The sequence below is a fragment of the Gymnoscopelus microlampas genome (assembly GCF_963454915.1).
Source record: "Gymnoscopelus microlampas genome assembly, chromosome: 12".
NCBI classification, from domain to species: Eukaryota; Metazoa; Chordata; class Actinopteri; order Myctophiformes; family Myctophidae; genus Gymnoscopelus; species Gymnoscopelus microlampas.
Window position 1 is genome coordinate 21,508,816 of NC_139949.1, and position 16,958 is coordinate 21,525,773.

At 41.0% G+C, this 16,958-nt stretch overlaps 1 protein-coding gene across 2 annotated transcripts in view; it reads right to left on the reverse strand.

Moving 5' to 3' along the window:
- The window catches only part of tmem132e (transmembrane protein 132E), a 467,019-nt gene that overhangs the window by 26,313 nt on the left and 423,748 nt on the right, over positions 1-16,958 (reverse strand). For both annotated transcript variants that reach the window (XM_084074773.1, XM_084074772.1), the window contains exons 6-7: positions 14,139-14,344; positions 395-674 (exon numbers count right to left, since the gene is read on the reverse strand). In XM_084074773.1, coding sequence (XP_083930899.1) covers positions 395-674; positions 14,139-14,344 — 486 coding nt within the window. The remainder of the gene's footprint in view (positions 1-394; positions 675-14,138; positions 14,345-16,958) is intronic.

The window sequence follows — 16,958 nt, forward strand, 5'->3', positions numbered from 1 at the left end:
ACAAAGTGCTGATATATATATATATATATCCGCCCGTGGGGAGGGGTGACCGCGGGCCGGGGGGTGGTGCGACGGGAGCGACGGGGGGAGGGGGGGTGGGCGCCACGACGGGACGCGCGCGGGGGAGAAACCGCGACGGGACGCGCGCGGGGGAGAAACTGCGCGACAGGACCTGCATTAACCCCAACTTTGCAACTACTTTCGTCTGCGCCCTTCACCGGGTATGGTCTAGTAATAATGATAATAATAATAATTAAAAACAAAATGTAGGAAACAAAACATAAAGGGGTATTTTCACACAACCCATAAAAATTGGTCCACGACCCACGGGTCCTGACCCACTGTTTGGGAAACAGTGCTGTATGTGATCCCCCCAATGTGTGTGTGTTTTTACCTTCAGCACAGTGGAGCCCAGCTCCAGGCCGACCAGGACGGTTCTGTCCACCAGCTCGGCTATCCTGGGGTCGGCCACCTTGAGGGAGTCCTGCACCAGGTCGGTGACGTCCACCTGCCAGTCGGGGCCCAGCATGGTGATGACCTGGTCGGTGCCCTCGGTGGACGTGGTGTGGAACTGGGTCAGGACCTTGACCAGAGCGCGCTGGTACTGCAGGGTGCAGCCCCGACTCAACCGCCTCTCGTCCTCCTCCTCCTCTGCGTCACTGTCCCTGGTGCTCCTTGGAGAGAGAGGAAGAGACATTTAGTATTATCATTATTGGTTATTATCAGGGTTTGATTTATCTAAAAAAGAGGGAGGGGGGGGGGCATTTTCTTAACCATTTAAAGCCCTATATAATGTACTGCTTTGTAGAATTTTGATTTTTTTTTTTTTCCTAAAATAGAGATGCCAGGGTTAATGTGGCTAATTGGCAAATTTTATGAAATTGTTCAATTCTGATATATAAAACATCACACCATCAATATCAAACATACCAGTCTACTGTACATTTCCCAAAAGTACACATGCTTAGTGAGCCCGCCTGGGAAGCAGCCAGAGGCCCTGGTTGTCGCAGGTTTGATTCCAGGCAAGGCCAGCAATGTGTTGAAGTGTGTCCCCATGAGCAATACTTGTAACCCCTAATTGCTCCCAGAGCGCCATAGAATGGCTGCTCACTGTATTAATATATATATTAATATATTAATAATATTATGCTTGCCCAAAAAATCCTGAATGTTGCTCTGCTATACATTTGGCAGTGAAAAGTATATCAGGATAAGGCTACAGGATAAGTTGGAAAAATTGAAATGGGGGCAATATCATCTTTATATGATGGGAGGTCTGACGGCGTTTCAGGCTCTGAAAAGCAATAACTTACTAGATAGTGTGTGGTACAGAGGATTTTTTTCTTCTTCGCTGAAGCCCCTATGTTTGTTGAGTGATGCTTCTAGGGGTAATTTGTTTTGTTTTCTGTGTTGGTGTTGTGTTGATTGTGTTCTGTGTTTTTGTTTTAGTTTTTTCTGTTTGTGTCTGTTAGTTGTGTTTATTCTTTTGAAAACTGAAATGTTACAGTTTTGTTAACACTATATGTGTTTGATGTCTGTGTGTTTACTTTAAGTCTGACCAGAAGCAGGGATAAAACATATCCCCACTGGCAATAAAAACAAAAGCTTTTCCTCACCCCCTGCTAGGAAAATTACACCCTGTTTATTAATTATAATTATTACCTCCGCCCACAGACGTTATGTTTTCACACCATTTGTTTGTCATCCAATTTAGCTTGAAGATATTTATATGTAGACCTATTAGGACCATACTGGATGTCTGGCATGTTTAGCTATGACTCACCGTACTGTATACTTGACATTACTGCCAACCATTTTACAAAGCATACTGTGGTTTTATCTTTGGATTCCATTCCATTGGATTCCATGTCAGTGCTGTATGAAAATCAACCGATGCAGGCTTGAAAACATGCTTGAGATAGATAATCCAACACGCACTATTTCAATGTGGCGTTCATTTTTGTCATAAGTCTAGCTGAAAATATCCTCTGGAAAAAAGATTGATTCACAAATCACAAATCACTTCAAATGTCTTAGTTAATAGACTCTGTTATTCAGGTAGATTTGGTTGCATTTTAACAACAGCACTAAATGTAACAATAAAGCAATTAATGGCTAAATAACCCATGTATGTTTATGTACGATAATATACAGTAGCTGAGGTGAATGAGTAGACAATGACTCTAGCAGTAATTTTATGGTAATTGGTTTGCCCTTTTTGGAGCTCTAAGCTTTTGTTTTTATATGGACAAAAACATTTTTAATAGAACTGATTGTTATTAGCCATCACTTACAGGTCTGTGTGTATGTAGTTTTTCAAAGGCATTGCAATTGTTCTGAATCTGAACATGGGATTTTTTTTGACAAAGAATAAAAATGTGAATTACTTATAGAACAAAACAAAGCGTCTACATCTCATTTGTTTAGTCTTCTGGGACTATCACTACTTACAAAAATCTCACATAATTACAGGGATTGATTGTATACATCAGTACGTGTTTACTTGTTGTGCGGTGTATATCATAGCATGTGGTGATGACATCCTGCTGTCATCTTGGGTTTGCTGCCTCTCTTGTTTGCTCTGCAGGTGGCTCATTAGTGTAACCTGGAACACCCGAGGCACCCGTTGGGTGTGTTCCCGCTTCTATAGAAGTCCTGGCTACAGTCTAACCCCTCTCTGCTCCTCCCTTCAGGGAGCTCTGATGTGCCAAGACCCCCCAACTTCAATTGATTTCCTGTATCCGTGTCACTCACATGGGTGCCCGCCCCTTCAGGAGACCAGAAGCAGGTCATGAGTTCATCAATTCCAATACAGTGAATGTGAGCACAGATTTTGATCAATTATTTTGCCCCATAGTCTCTGAAATGAATACAAGCCACATATTCAGAACATTTGAACACGAAAATGTCATATTTCAAACAAATCAGAAGAAATGTCTCTTTCTTTAAGACCTGTCTGTGTCAGCAACACACTCGCACGAGTTCTGGCAATATTGATCAGAGGACGTTTGCGAAATCTGACAACAAACATCGCCCACGTAGGACACCCGGAGTGTATACCATTTCATACTCTTGGCAAGGTGTGGAATGCAGTATCTTCTCTAATAAGGATCTTTTGTCTAACCCAGTGGTTCTCAAAGTGTGGTCGAGGGACCCTCAGGGTTCCTTGTAACTCTGAGAGTGAACAAATGGTACCATCTGATTCCATTTGTTCACTCTCAGAGATATGGGGGTCCTTGAGATTAAAAAGTTTGAGGACTGGGGTAACCTCTCTCTGTTCCTCCCTATAGGGACCTTTGGATTGCGGTTTTGTTGTTTTATTTACTATGTTACACTTCACACCATGCACACACCTCTTACACTTATCTACAGCTTACAACACTGACATTAACACCCCATATAGTAAATGTACAGTATTTGGTAAAACACTTTGATTTGGGCTAATTAGACTTCAACCTCGGTGTGTCTCCCATTTGTTGTGGTCAACGTGCCAGCTGGGTCTCTATGTTTTTTGTTTGGTTCTCATATTTGAATGCACAAAACCCCTTGCCTGCTAATCAATTAGCTAAGCCCCCCACTAGAGACACCGGAAAAAAACAAGCAGGTGGCTAGACTTAATTAATACTTTGTAGCAAGTCCATATTGGACGTAAAGTCGTTTTCAACGCAAATGCCAACGTGACTCACATTTGCATGTTTTTGCAGGTGAAAATCCTTCATATTTGTCATGCAGCAGGCAATGTGACAAGATGTTAATTAGACTTAATGCTAACGACATGTGACAGTGAGGGTTCAGGCGATACATAAACATACGTTGGGTTGTGATTAATAAGATTCAACATGGGGATATCTAACCAGCACAGCCCCGTAATTATATCATACAAGATCAAAGAAGCCCTCCCAGCCCCTGGATGCAGTCCAAGAGTCGTGTTGCAGGCTTTCTCTCTAGTGGTTCTCAAACTTCATTTCAAGGACCCCATAACTCTGAGAGTCTGCAAATGGAACCAAATGGACCCGTAAGAGTTACAGACCTGTAAGGTCAAATAACCATGAGGGCCCATGGACCCCATTTTGAGGACCACTTCTCTAGAGAGAGCAGTGGAAAGTCAGAAAATTACCAGAGTGATGTCTCTTGGTTAATCGCTCGCTCTAGAGGCACAGATAACTTGAACCCCTTTCAACCTGGTGTCCCTATTTTTTGGGCATGTCATTATATGTGCAAATTCTTTTTAAAAAAAAGAAAGAAATATGAATAGCAAAAATAGTAGATCCCCAAGCTCGCAGCCCCTGTAGACTTGCTATTTTCACTGTTTATTTGTATTTTTTTTAAATACGGGTTGAGTGCAGGGTTAAAAACGTCACATGTTATACACTTCACATGATAAAGTGAACACGTTCTGATTCTGAGGTTCTAAAAACCTGTAAAGTGTTCAGTGCTGTGCCAGCTGTGTCAGATTTGACCCCCCATCACGCTGTCGGTGAGAACATTTCCAAGCTATAAACCCTTAAACCCTATATACTTGACCAGGGTCCCTCAGGGGTTTATACTTCCCTTTTCCCTCCACACCAAATCTCTTCACCGAAAAGACCTCATAACATCCACACACACACAAAAACCCACACTCTGTCACGTTTATGGTGTCAAACAGATGTGCAGCATGTCCCATTTTAAGCCTCGACTCGTTTTATTATTTCACATCAGAGCGCGTAATGAGAAGCATCGCAGCGTGTCTCCATACGGATGACATCTGCTACATATGACTGAGAAAACGGACCTGAGTTGCAACTGTACTTGGTCTGCCGTTGTTTCCTTCTACACCGAAACAAGCACACAATGTTGTGAGCTTATAGATCGTCTATTTCTGACGAACGTTCCCCCCGGAATAGGGGGCTCATGTGAGGTAGAAGTGGTTTAAAAAAACACAGCGTTTTGGAAGAGCGCCCTTCTTATTTCACAAGACCCCTAGGTAGGAGGGTTAAACGAGCCAGGTGCATCCCCAACCAAGCACAATCTGTTCTACAGATAGATGTATGAATTATCCAAAGTCTCCACAGCAGGTCTGACAGGATGCCAGTCTGTCCTTAAAAGGCCCTCTGCCGCTTCATTTTTCACTGGGGCTTTTTTATTGAATTTATTCCTCGTGTTTTGGACGAAAGATTGATTTGGTAGCAGCAGCAGGGCGTGTCAGAGACGAAAAAATACTTACCACTTGGGGTGCAGCAGTTAATTGAACAAATCGATTATTAAAAAAATTATCGATAATCGAGCACTTAATAAAAATACCGGTAAACGATTTATAAAAGATTCCCATTGTGGGCGATGTGACGCGTTATTATTTTCAATATTATTGCATTTCACTGTTGTGTGACTAAGTATAAAATAATGCTTAAGTGGTTAATCGATTCGTTGATAAGAACGGAGAAAAAAAAAAGTATTCATCATTTTCGATTAATCAAAAAAGTAATCGAAAGAATAATCGCTAAGAAAATAATCGATGGTGTCGATTAATGTCTATAATGTTAATATAAGGTTAATGTGGTTAATTTGAGCATGTTGTGTCTCCTCTCCCCGACAGGCCCATGATTACATTCACTGTGCTGCAGGATACAACGTTCCAAACCCACTGAGAATTCAAAAGCATGAAAATAACTGGTTCGGTAGACAGTGAACACTGAGGAGAAACAAATTGAGAGTATGCTTTCTGTGTGTGTATGTGTATGTGTATGTGTATGTGTGTGTGTGTGTGTGTGTGTGTGTGTGTGTGTGTGTGTGTGTGTGTGTGTGTGTGTGCGCGCGCGCGCGTGTGTGTGTTCTCTTAGCTAAAACCCACATGCATGCATACTGTGTGAAATCAGTTGAGACCAAAACATGGTGCAGCGGTGGACGCAATCTAATCCAGCAGTAAATGATGACATCTGGGTATTCCACTGTGGGACTCTGTGGCTTTGAGAAAGAGTGTCCTTGCTGTCTAGGACACATAGTTTAACTTGTAAAGCATTAAAGGCAACGCCGTGGCTATGCTGTGAGTCTGCAGACTCTTGATTAGCCCTTTAAGACGTAAGGAGAAAACCCGAGACCTATAACAAAATTTGGGGCTCTTTTCTCGATGTTTTGCCTTCATTAACTCCTCTTGGTTGAGGTTGTAAGTTGCTATTACTGCAAAGGTTGTTGTAGTCAACGATGTTTATTGTGCCATTCCGTGGTGTGGGGTGGGTTTGGGAGGGAGGGTTGTTTTTCTGTCTTTTTGTTTTCTATTGTCTTTTTTCTTTTCTTGCTGTATAAAATGTAAAATGGATGGATGTACTTTGTACTCTGTCAATAAACAAATCTTTAAAAAAAAAGAAAAAAAAAAAAGTTTTTTCAAGATTTTTCAAAAATAGCAGATCTACAAGCTCGTAGTGCGGCACTCGGTGCCGCGCTATGAGCTTGTATATCTGCTATTTTTGAATAGCCAAATAAATCTTAAAGTGACACAGATGCGTTCCAGGTCTTAATGGGTTAGAGTGGGGAAAAAAATAATGAGACACGCTTCATATCCTACCCGGGATTCAAACGCGGGTCTCCTGCGTGTGAGACAGTGAGACCAAACTTCTACCGATCTTCCGAGACAGAATCCTAACTTGGCAAGGATATTGCGCTTATGAGCTTGGGGCAGTACTAGTTCTAAACCAGCAGGGTGTTTCACCCCGACACCAGGGTCTACATTTCAGAACGGAACAGCAAGGAGACCGCCCCCCAAAAACCACTGCAGATGTGCTAGTTATAGTATTAACATACTCCACCAAACAACGTTGGTTAAAATAATGTTTTATTCATTAAAAAAAGTTTAAAGTTCTGGATTGCAGCGTTGCAGCAGTTTCACAACTCCAGACTCAGTTCAGACAAAGTTGACCTTCCTGGGGAATGTATACCAGGAATAAGCTTGATTTTTCTTTTTCTGTTTTTTGCCGAGTAGATAATATTGTCTGTTCTTATTAGAGTCTGTGATAGAGCCAAACAAGCTGCAGCTTCACTGCACACAGACTGACCCCCGCGGTCCTTTTTTAGAACATGTTAGACTAGAGGATAATACGGCCAGTGAGCAATGCTGCTGCAATGTGGCAAAAGACGCACTGCAGGCCAAGGGACCTTGCCTCTGATGAGGGCTTACAATGTGTCACACTGCAGAGTGCATGGACAGTGTACTACTGTATGTGGAGGAATTACAGAAAAGGCACACACAAAGGAGAGGAAGACTAGAGCATTTACTGTATACACTTTTTTTTTTTTTTTTTTTTTTTACAGTTCACGATACGATACTTGTAGATCTATTTTTGCTCTTTTGTGTACAACTTTGGAACACTTTTGGAACAACAATTTTTAAATGGTTTGAATTGTTTGGACATTTTTAAACAAAACATTTCACCTACGTATAATTACATTCCCATTGGGATGCCAGGGTGCAAGTATTTAAGGCTAGTGGAAAGGCAGAGCAGCATAAGAATGAGGGAGAGAGAGAGAGAGAGAGAGAGAGAGAGAGAGAGAGAGAGAGAGAGAGAGAGAGAGAGAGATGCGGGTATGAGAGGCAGATTGTCAACTCATGCTCATGCTTGTGAGTGTAAATTAGCAGACAGCATTTACCATAACATGAATATGATTACTTTAGCCGGGCCTGTTCTCAACATAAAAGCCAGCATCTTGTTTTGGTGTTACATTTACACTGATATGCTAGCATCACACTAAGTACTTAAATTGAGATGGAATAACTGTTAACAGTGACTATTATGAACAAAGAGTGTGTTCTGGTCACCTGATTAGCTGCACATTTATTGACAAACTATTCTCAGCTTTGCAGCACATGGCTGAACCCATTTTTGGCGGGAACCCCTATTTGTAACTATACCTTTCAAGACCGGAACCCCATTTGGGGTTCCTGTTGCTATAGCAACATACATTTTTTGTAATGTTTGAATACATATTTGAAGTTTTTCAGAAAACATAGGTCTGGATTTAGAAGGCGTTTTTAGACGTTTTTTTCGGCCTCAGGTCTAAATGGTTAAGTCACACCACTCCTTCTTGTTTTGAAGACGGTAGGAACGGTGCGATAATGGCAAATGCATGAATAAAGTTTGATATTAGACTCAAGACGTGTCTACTTGAATCTTTTTTTCCCTCTGTGATCACACGGTTACACACGCTAGTCAACTCCACAAGCGAGTGTTTTGCCCAATGCGCCGTTTTGCTAACCTGACCCTGCCAGAGGTGGCGGTATAAACAATGTGTGGAGCAAGCTGTTTGGATCTGGTAGCGTCAGGTTACCGTTTTGCCTGATGCACTGTTTTGCAAGCCGTTTTTGAAGCTTTTCTGTGTGTCTCGTGTGATTGCCTCCTTTGTCTTGTTAAACAGAATTTGGGGGCAGTAAAAGGTTTGTTTAGTACGTTGGTAATGTTTGTAATGTAAACAATGGAGTAAACAGACTGTATATTTTCATTTATGATGTGTTCCAAATAGCATGTATCCCGGATTGGGCCTTTAACATTTTTGAACTTCAATTTAAATGTTTAGTAAAGGCAAATCCATCTCAGCTGCTCAGTTTTTTTTGCCAATGACACATTAACTACACTCTTCTCTGTTCTCAGCATGCATTTGATCTGTGAAGGATGGCTAATGAAGTTTAATGGAGATAATTTGGGTATTACAGTCAATTGTCTGCAGATTTAATGGATGGTAGGAGGCAACAGAAGTAGAACGTGTACCCCATCAATAAAAACACTAACTTAACTGGAAACATCATTAAACCTAAACAGAATTAAAGACCCATGGGGTAAAAGACTCCCACGTGAGTAGACCTGTCTAGTCGGTATTATGCAAGAGCATATCAGCAACTTCAATGACTAAGTTAGGCACTTTTTTAGAATGAGCTGTCTACAGCTGTCTACATTTGCATTTTTTTCTCACTTCGCACAACATTACAGGGCATTGTACATACACTGTATACACAAAGCATATGAAATGCTCTGTTCTCAGCAGTTCCTGCAGTATGCAACAGAGAAAATAATTTTCTGTAGGTCTGCTCGCTGCATTTACGTAAATAGAATACAAGCACAAGTCTGTAAATGTATTTGGGTGTTATCAATTGGTAGGGGTAGTAAAAATATTAAGGTTCTGGTTCCGCAAGGCAATAATCATAATCACAATCATAATCATAATCATAAACAATCAACACGAAAGAGTATTCAAAGAACAGCAGCAATATTAAGACATATTATTCATTGCTGGTCCAACAGTAGCTTGAGTGTCAAATTATTGACATTCTATGAAAGTACATTTTCTAACATAAAATGTATGTACCTGTGTACAGTATGTTAGGACCCTTTGTAGTAGTTCAAAATGCAGCCATAATCAGAGAGTACTGACATAATATAATACAATAATATAACATAAACGTTACAATTCAGTTTTGACCCATCTGCAATGGAAGCATAGTGGGTCCTGTAGCTCTAAACTCAGCAAGTATCCACTCGTAGTCTAATTCTGTATTCTGCTTGATATACTGTACCAAGTGATATGAGGTTGAAATTACTTTTCTATCATAAAATGCTGAAAAGTTCTGGTTCATTATTTCCATTCTGTTCTCAATTTTATCCAGTATAAGAAGTACCATATTACTCAGTGTAAATCAATCCTTTTATACACACAAATAGGTATATCATTAGAACAAGATTTCACAAGATACAAGCCCCTTTTACACAGACCGTTCATGGCAGGAATGTTGGCCCATCATTCCGCCTCACTGGTCTTTATAGAAGGCAGAGACACATTTCTGTGCCGTCTTTGAGCCAGCAGCGGTGGCAGTCACAGAGCTGAAATGACTAAGGGCCCTATCTTACCCCTTATGCCTAAACGTATAATCCATATTTTACTATTTTTAAAAACATTTAAAAATAGTTCAAATAGCCGATCTACATCGACATGTTGTGAGCTTGTAGACCGGCTATTTGAACTTTTTTAAAATGTTTTTCAAAATAGTAAAAAATGGCAAAAACTTTTAGGGTTAAGGGGTAAGGCGTAAGATAGGGCCCATGGGCACAGCCAGCAGGGCATGTTTATTAAAGCAGTTGTTCTCAAACCTTTTCATGTCAATTGGACCCCCAAATTAATATGTATTTGGCCACGGAGCCCCATCTGAAAACATTCTGTGCCAGTGATCCAAACACAAAATTTGTGTTGTTAAAGTGTTTTTCAAAAACATTAAAAAGACATGTAAATCTTTCTTTTAAAAAATGGAAAATAGCAGATCTACAAGTTCTCAGTGCGTCGTGATCGGCTATTTTCCCTTCTCAAGGACCCCTGGGGGTACCCGCACCCCAATTTGAGAAGCGCTGTATTAAAGGATTCCCATTACTCTTCCTGGGGTCCTGAACATAGTAATTACGACACAGACAAGACATGCAAGACATTACTCATATAAAGTATGAAAACTATCAAAAAAGTGAAAGTAAAAGTAAATCAGGCAAGTTAAACGGAGTGAATTAATTAAGGATAAAGTTGTGACACACAAACATTATAATTATGTATAAAAATAAATGAGCTGATTATGTGACAACAAGGACAATTACATATTATGTGTGAAAATACCTTCAAATTGCAATGGACAAACATTACAATTATGCATAAAAAACTGATAAACTGATTATGTATAATCAACAATTAGAAAGACAAATGGATAAATAAATGAAAGAATTTAAGGATATCGCAATAACAAAACAACTGGAAACATTTAACAAACTAAAAACACACACATAGCTTCAAAGTGCTGTAGGTCCTGCTAGACGAAAGGGCATGGAGTCACTCAAACTGTTATAAGGTTCATTCTTGGGGAGCATGAATGGCAATGCGTCCATTCGATTCAAAATATCCTGTGTGGAAGTGCAAATTCTGGCCTAAGGGTGAAGCTAGAGGAAAGGCCATGGCGTAACCAAAATCACTATAAGGTACATTTTCCAGGGAACATGAATATGAAAACTACCATTGAGATTTTCAAATCCAAACAGAAGACCCACCTTTATACTCTTGCTTTTAACACAGTTTGAGGTCATTTCTTTGTTTCTATCTGTTTGTTTTGTTTTGTTTTGTTGGTGTTTGCTGCTGCTTTTTATTTTGCTTTGTGTATAGACTAAGGTCTATTTTTTGCTCTTGTTTTGGAAATCACTTTCGGTCAGCTGCTGTTGTTTTTAAATGCTATATAAATACATTTGACTTGACAACAGATTTCATGACAATCAAGCCAGTCGCTTTTGAGATATCTTATTTGGGATTGGCACCTAAGTGGTGGACGGGCCGCCCGTCCGTCCAACCGACCGACTGACACTGGCATCCTTAGAGCCCTGCTACGTGGGGGGCTTAAACATAAAACGAAATATTTACGCTCTGCACCAATCGGATCAGTAAAGTTCAACTCAGTGCTACAGTAGCTACAGTCCTTCGTCGAGTGCAGCAGAGCGGCATCCTTAACACCTTTTCATCCTTTAACATTAAAGGAGGGAAGGTGTTAAGGATTAAAGGATTTGAGTATAAAATACCTTTGTGTCGTTATGAAAGCGTAAACAGCAGGTCCCCCACACTGTCTTCACCTCTACCGAAATGTTTATCCTCCTTGAATTTAGTTTATAAATCGACTACTTTTACTGAAATATTAAAGAAATCAAACAATAAAAAGTAAACAAGTCCACAAAGTGCATCAACCACCATATACATTGTTGCATAAATCTTCAATAACATTCCCTATGTAAACAATGTTAGAATTTAGAATGGAGCTTATATCAGTTTTCTCATTTAAAAATTACATAATAATATTTAAAACCGGTATGCTGATACGCAATTACGCGTGGTAAACCAAAGATAAAGAAACAAAACATGTCTGATAATGATGTACACAGTAAAATCCGAGTGTTCATTTATCCATTCATACACTCCCAGAGTACAAATAACACTCAGGATTTTACAGCGTAGTCAAAGCCACCGCACAGTTACAGTTACATCATGTTCCGTGTGAAAAATGACATCACCCGGTTCACCTGTGTCACCCGGCCACCCCCACAGTCTCGCATATTTTTATAATGTGGCTGTGAGAGAAAGAGTTCTTTCATCATGCTGCCTGACAAGGCCACATTTTCAGTACAGTCAACACTGACTTAGTGCCAAAGGCAAATTCAGGTGACAATGCTCTCGCTCAAACGTGTCATTTGTGTTCAACTTGGATGCTGTAAGTCTACTGCGCTGTGCGTCACCGTGCGTTGACGACACGAGGCTCATTACCTCCGCTGAGACTAGCATTTCCTAACGCTATGGCTTGTGGGCCTGTATCACAGTTTTGTGGGTCCCCACACGGCAATAGTACTACAATATTTTAATGAGATATTAGAAAAGGGGGTTAATTTGTGTTCAGGGTTGAGTGGGTTTATAGGCCTCGTTCCCACGGGTATTATTATCCCTAAATACAGGCTACCGTGATAAATCTTGGTGTTTTATATTCTTTCGGTTGAGCTCATTCCACTTTTATTGCCCGCTATATTCCATCTATTGACAACATGCTATAATATTGACACGAAGGCCACGCGGGTGGCCTTGATCCTTGAGGAGGGCAATGTCATAAAAACAGACATGAGAACTGGCTTGGATGACTGAATCACATACAGTACGGTACAGTACGTACAGTACATCACGTACAGGACATGCACAGTCTGTATACTGTACTGTATATATATTTTTGCCTCCTTATTGAAAGTGTAAATCTCTAATGGTTAAATTACACTAGACTTCACTGTACGACAAATAGCAATAATAGCAGATCTACAAACTCTACAAACAATGTTCTTAAACGTTTTTTTATAAACATTTTATATGTGGCAAATTTCAAAAGATTTTGAAACAATTTGAACATTTGCCCAAAGTAGCGATGCCAGTGTTAAACCAAATTAAAACATTACCTATTTCATTAACCACTTAAACCCTATATTCTTCGTTGACTCCCCAAGGGTCTGCACTTTTGGCACCCTCCTCCTTTCTCTCTACACCAAATCTCTTCGGCAAAAATAGCTGATCTGCAAGCACACAGCGTGTCGTGTTGCGACGTGTTGCAAGCTTGTAGATCAGCTACTGAATGTTTGCCTATTTTCGCTGAATGTTCACATATTATGACGTGTACAGAATAGGGACGCTAGGGTTCCTGTGGTTAATATAGCATACTGTATATGTGATTCTTTCTTGGCGGTACAGGTACTAACAGTGTAAATGACCCTCTTCCAGACAGAACCGATCAATGACCTGGTTGTTAGTATAATGAGCCCTTACATGTTCTTTCGGCACCCAGTGTTAAATTGCTGTACAGTACCTATAGTTTCTGATGGCACTAAAAGCTTTCTAAGCATTTTAATCAATGTCAAATTAAGCCTGCTAGACTAAAATGTCATGACTGTTTTAAAGTAGTTAAATTAGTTAAGTGGATTATGCTCAATTACTCTCTAGTACAATCCTATAGCATGACATTGAAAGAGGACACCGTGCAGTGCTGAAATGGTACTGTCTATCCAGGTCCATTGCTCTGGCTCCTTCAATATCAACTGGATCATATATTTCACATATAATGAAATGACAAGTCATTTGACCAAACACTGCTGACCTTCCTTCGATGTCATGGATGGTGACACTGAGCTTAAGTCATTACCATGTTGCAGTACTGTACTTGACAGGACCTGCCCTAGAAGAGGCAGTTACAAATGGTTCTCAAAGTGGGGTCCTTGCAGGGGGTCCCCAGCTAAATTAGTTAATATAGTATCACAATCATTTCAACCACTTTGACCATATTTTATACTTTGGCTATTATCAAATAGCCGATCTACAAGCTCACAGCGTGTCACTTCATGATGTGCCGTGTGCTTGTAGATCAGCAGTTTTTTTGAAATGTTCAAGAAATGTTGAATAATTTAGAATGTATTTTTTTACACAAATCTTCTCTTCTGGGGGTCCATGGCACAACATCTTTTGAGATGGGGGTCCGCGACCATATACATATCCATTTGGGGGTCTTTGACATGAAAAGGTTTGAGAACCACGCGCTCTATTAAAATTAATTGTAATGTGTGGAGTTGAGAGCTCACCTGCGATCGGGCAGAATCGGTACCCTCCAGCCTTTGATGAAACTGAGGTTGTTGTCGGAAAGTTCCACGTTCAGCGGAAGCTTGGGCACCCACACCGTCAGCTCCAACGGAGCGCTCAGATGTTCGTAGCTGAAGATGACCCTGGCATTCATGGAGCCGCGGGTCTCCTTCCCGTTGACGAACACGTAGTCGCAATTCATGGAGACCTGGAGGTAGACAAGGGTCAACAGTCAGACACCATCTATATGGTAATAGTCACGTCAACGGCTGTGGGTGCTGGTGATATGTGATGATGTACAGTGGAAAAGCAATACACGTGTCAGCGTAGCAATTCATTACACAGGATTTTTACGGTCGAGCAAATATAATGAATTATATGTCTCCCTCTCACTTACTGACTGCTCATTTAAGACACAATGATACCCCTGTTAATGCCCTAACTTTGTGCTGGGAGGGCCATTTTGGACTTGTACAGATAATGCTGATGTGCAAACAATGTTTATACAGAGATGTTTCTCCACTGTAATTTGCATCTCTTATGCAGCCCTAAGTAGCTGTTTAGAACCAGCATGGACCCCTCACCGCCCAACCCACCCATCTCTAAATCACCCATCTCTATCACCAATTCTAATTTTAGTGCAGTAATCTATGTGCGGATCGACACACAATGTGCCAATCAAACTAATCATGCAATAATTTGCATGAGACGAACGCTGAAAGCACCAAAGCACCAACTCTAATTTATAATCTACAAAGCTACATCAGATACTATAATAATGATTGCCGAGTCCATATGTGAGTCTTCATTAGATATTAATATTATACTTATGTAATATGTGACACAGCAGGGTATATGTGGCGTCAACTTATGAAGTGGAAATTCAGGAATAAAAGTCCTCCAAGGAATTGCAATATTGAACTGAAAACTGTGCCTTAGGGTTTTCATTTACTCAAAGACTCCAGCTCCAGCTGAATTATCATAAATACTTGTGCACCGTCTAATACTAAATTATTAACTGCAATAGATCTAGGGGGGGCTTTGCTTTTGGGATCCCATTGAAGATTTATCTGACAGTGGGAGGGAGCTGACATTGTAATCAGAGCAGCTAATCTCCCGCAAATGGAGGTCGAACCGGCCGGTCTTCTCAGGGCTGGAGATTCATCATAGCTGGGAGGAGGTCTGAGTAATAAAATTCCCCTTCCACACAGACAGGCTAGAGGTGGAGAGAGGGACTGTGTTTTCCACTGGGTCGGGCTAATGCAATTTCAGAGGATTTGACCTCAGAAATTACCCAAGAGCCTTCCTTGGTGTGTTTGTTATTGTTCTTTTGGAGAAGATGCATGGTATCATCTGTACATACAGGCTCGTAAAACAATAAAAAATAATAAAAAGGGAAAGCAAAATAACAACACAATAACCTAGCTCCTTTGATTAATCCCTTAGTGGCCCTTCTGTGACGATGAAGTACCTGCATGCATGCACACGCACACGCACACACGCACGCGCACACACACACACACACACACACACACACACACACACACACACACACACACACACACACACACACACACACACACACACACACACACACACACACACACACACACACTGAGCATGTACTAAGTCAGGGGTCTTCAACCTTTTCAGGCCAAGGACCCCCTAGCTGAGAGAGAGATAACGCAGGGACCCCCTACTCTATATTGTATAAAAGTGTTTCAGAAGAAAGTTTTTTTTTTTTTTTTACTTAGTCTGCTCTTTTTTCCCTCTACACCTATAGCCTCTTTGCCAAAAATAGCCGATCTACAAGCTCTCAACGCGTAGATCTGCTATTTTTGGCTAAAGTTCTCCTCAGAAAAGGGGATGCTAGGGTTTAAGTGGTTAAGGTAAAGAATATATATATATATATATCACACAAAGATTTGGCGGACCCCCTGTAGTAGCTCTGAGGACCCCCTAGGGGTCCCGGACCCCCTGTTGAAGACCTCTGTACTAAGTGAACGTATACCTAGTAAGTCGGACTGTGAGTCCACTAACTAGCTGTGAGTGCTCTCTGCAGCTGCGTTGGTGTCTATTGCTGCTGATAAACTTGGCCAGCTAATTGCCAGTCAAAAGCTGTTAGCAGCTACGGGCATCAGAGGCCCCATGGGAGACTGCTTGAGGAGGGCTTTCAACGCACCGCGCCGCCAGGTTGCCAGCGCACGGCCGCTAATGCACTGTGGCACCTTCCACAGCGCCAACAGATTGCCTGGGTGGAGTGGACAGGTCCTGGCCACTTCAAGCCAGTACAGGCCATGCATGATTATAATCAACACCCCATAGAGACGGGGTCAGTTAAATATAGGTAAGCACACCTGGTACGGGCTAATTCAGATGACCGCATTTTCAGCTGAAAAATTATTATATTCGGCAAACAATTGCAGATCTACAAGTTCACAACGTGTCGTATTGCCGCTCATTGTGAGCTTGTAGATATGCTATTTTTTGCTATTTGATGACAATACAACATGTTATATAAGGTTTATGTTTAAGAGTTAAGGAGTGACTGAGACAGGGGTGAAAAGAGGTGTCAGAGGATCCAATAATAGAGGCATGATAAATGGTTTGACCAAAGTTCCTCAAGCCCATGTGCTAGTTCACTGTGCTGTGACATAGAAAGAAAGACAGAAAGAAAGAAAGAAAGAAAGAGCTTAATCAGCATTTTACAAATGCATGAAATAGTTAGGCTTAATAGCTGCTTAACCGAATACACAATACTGACTGACTTTAAATCAATCTCAGCAGTGTAGATACATTCTATACTGATAAATCACATTTGG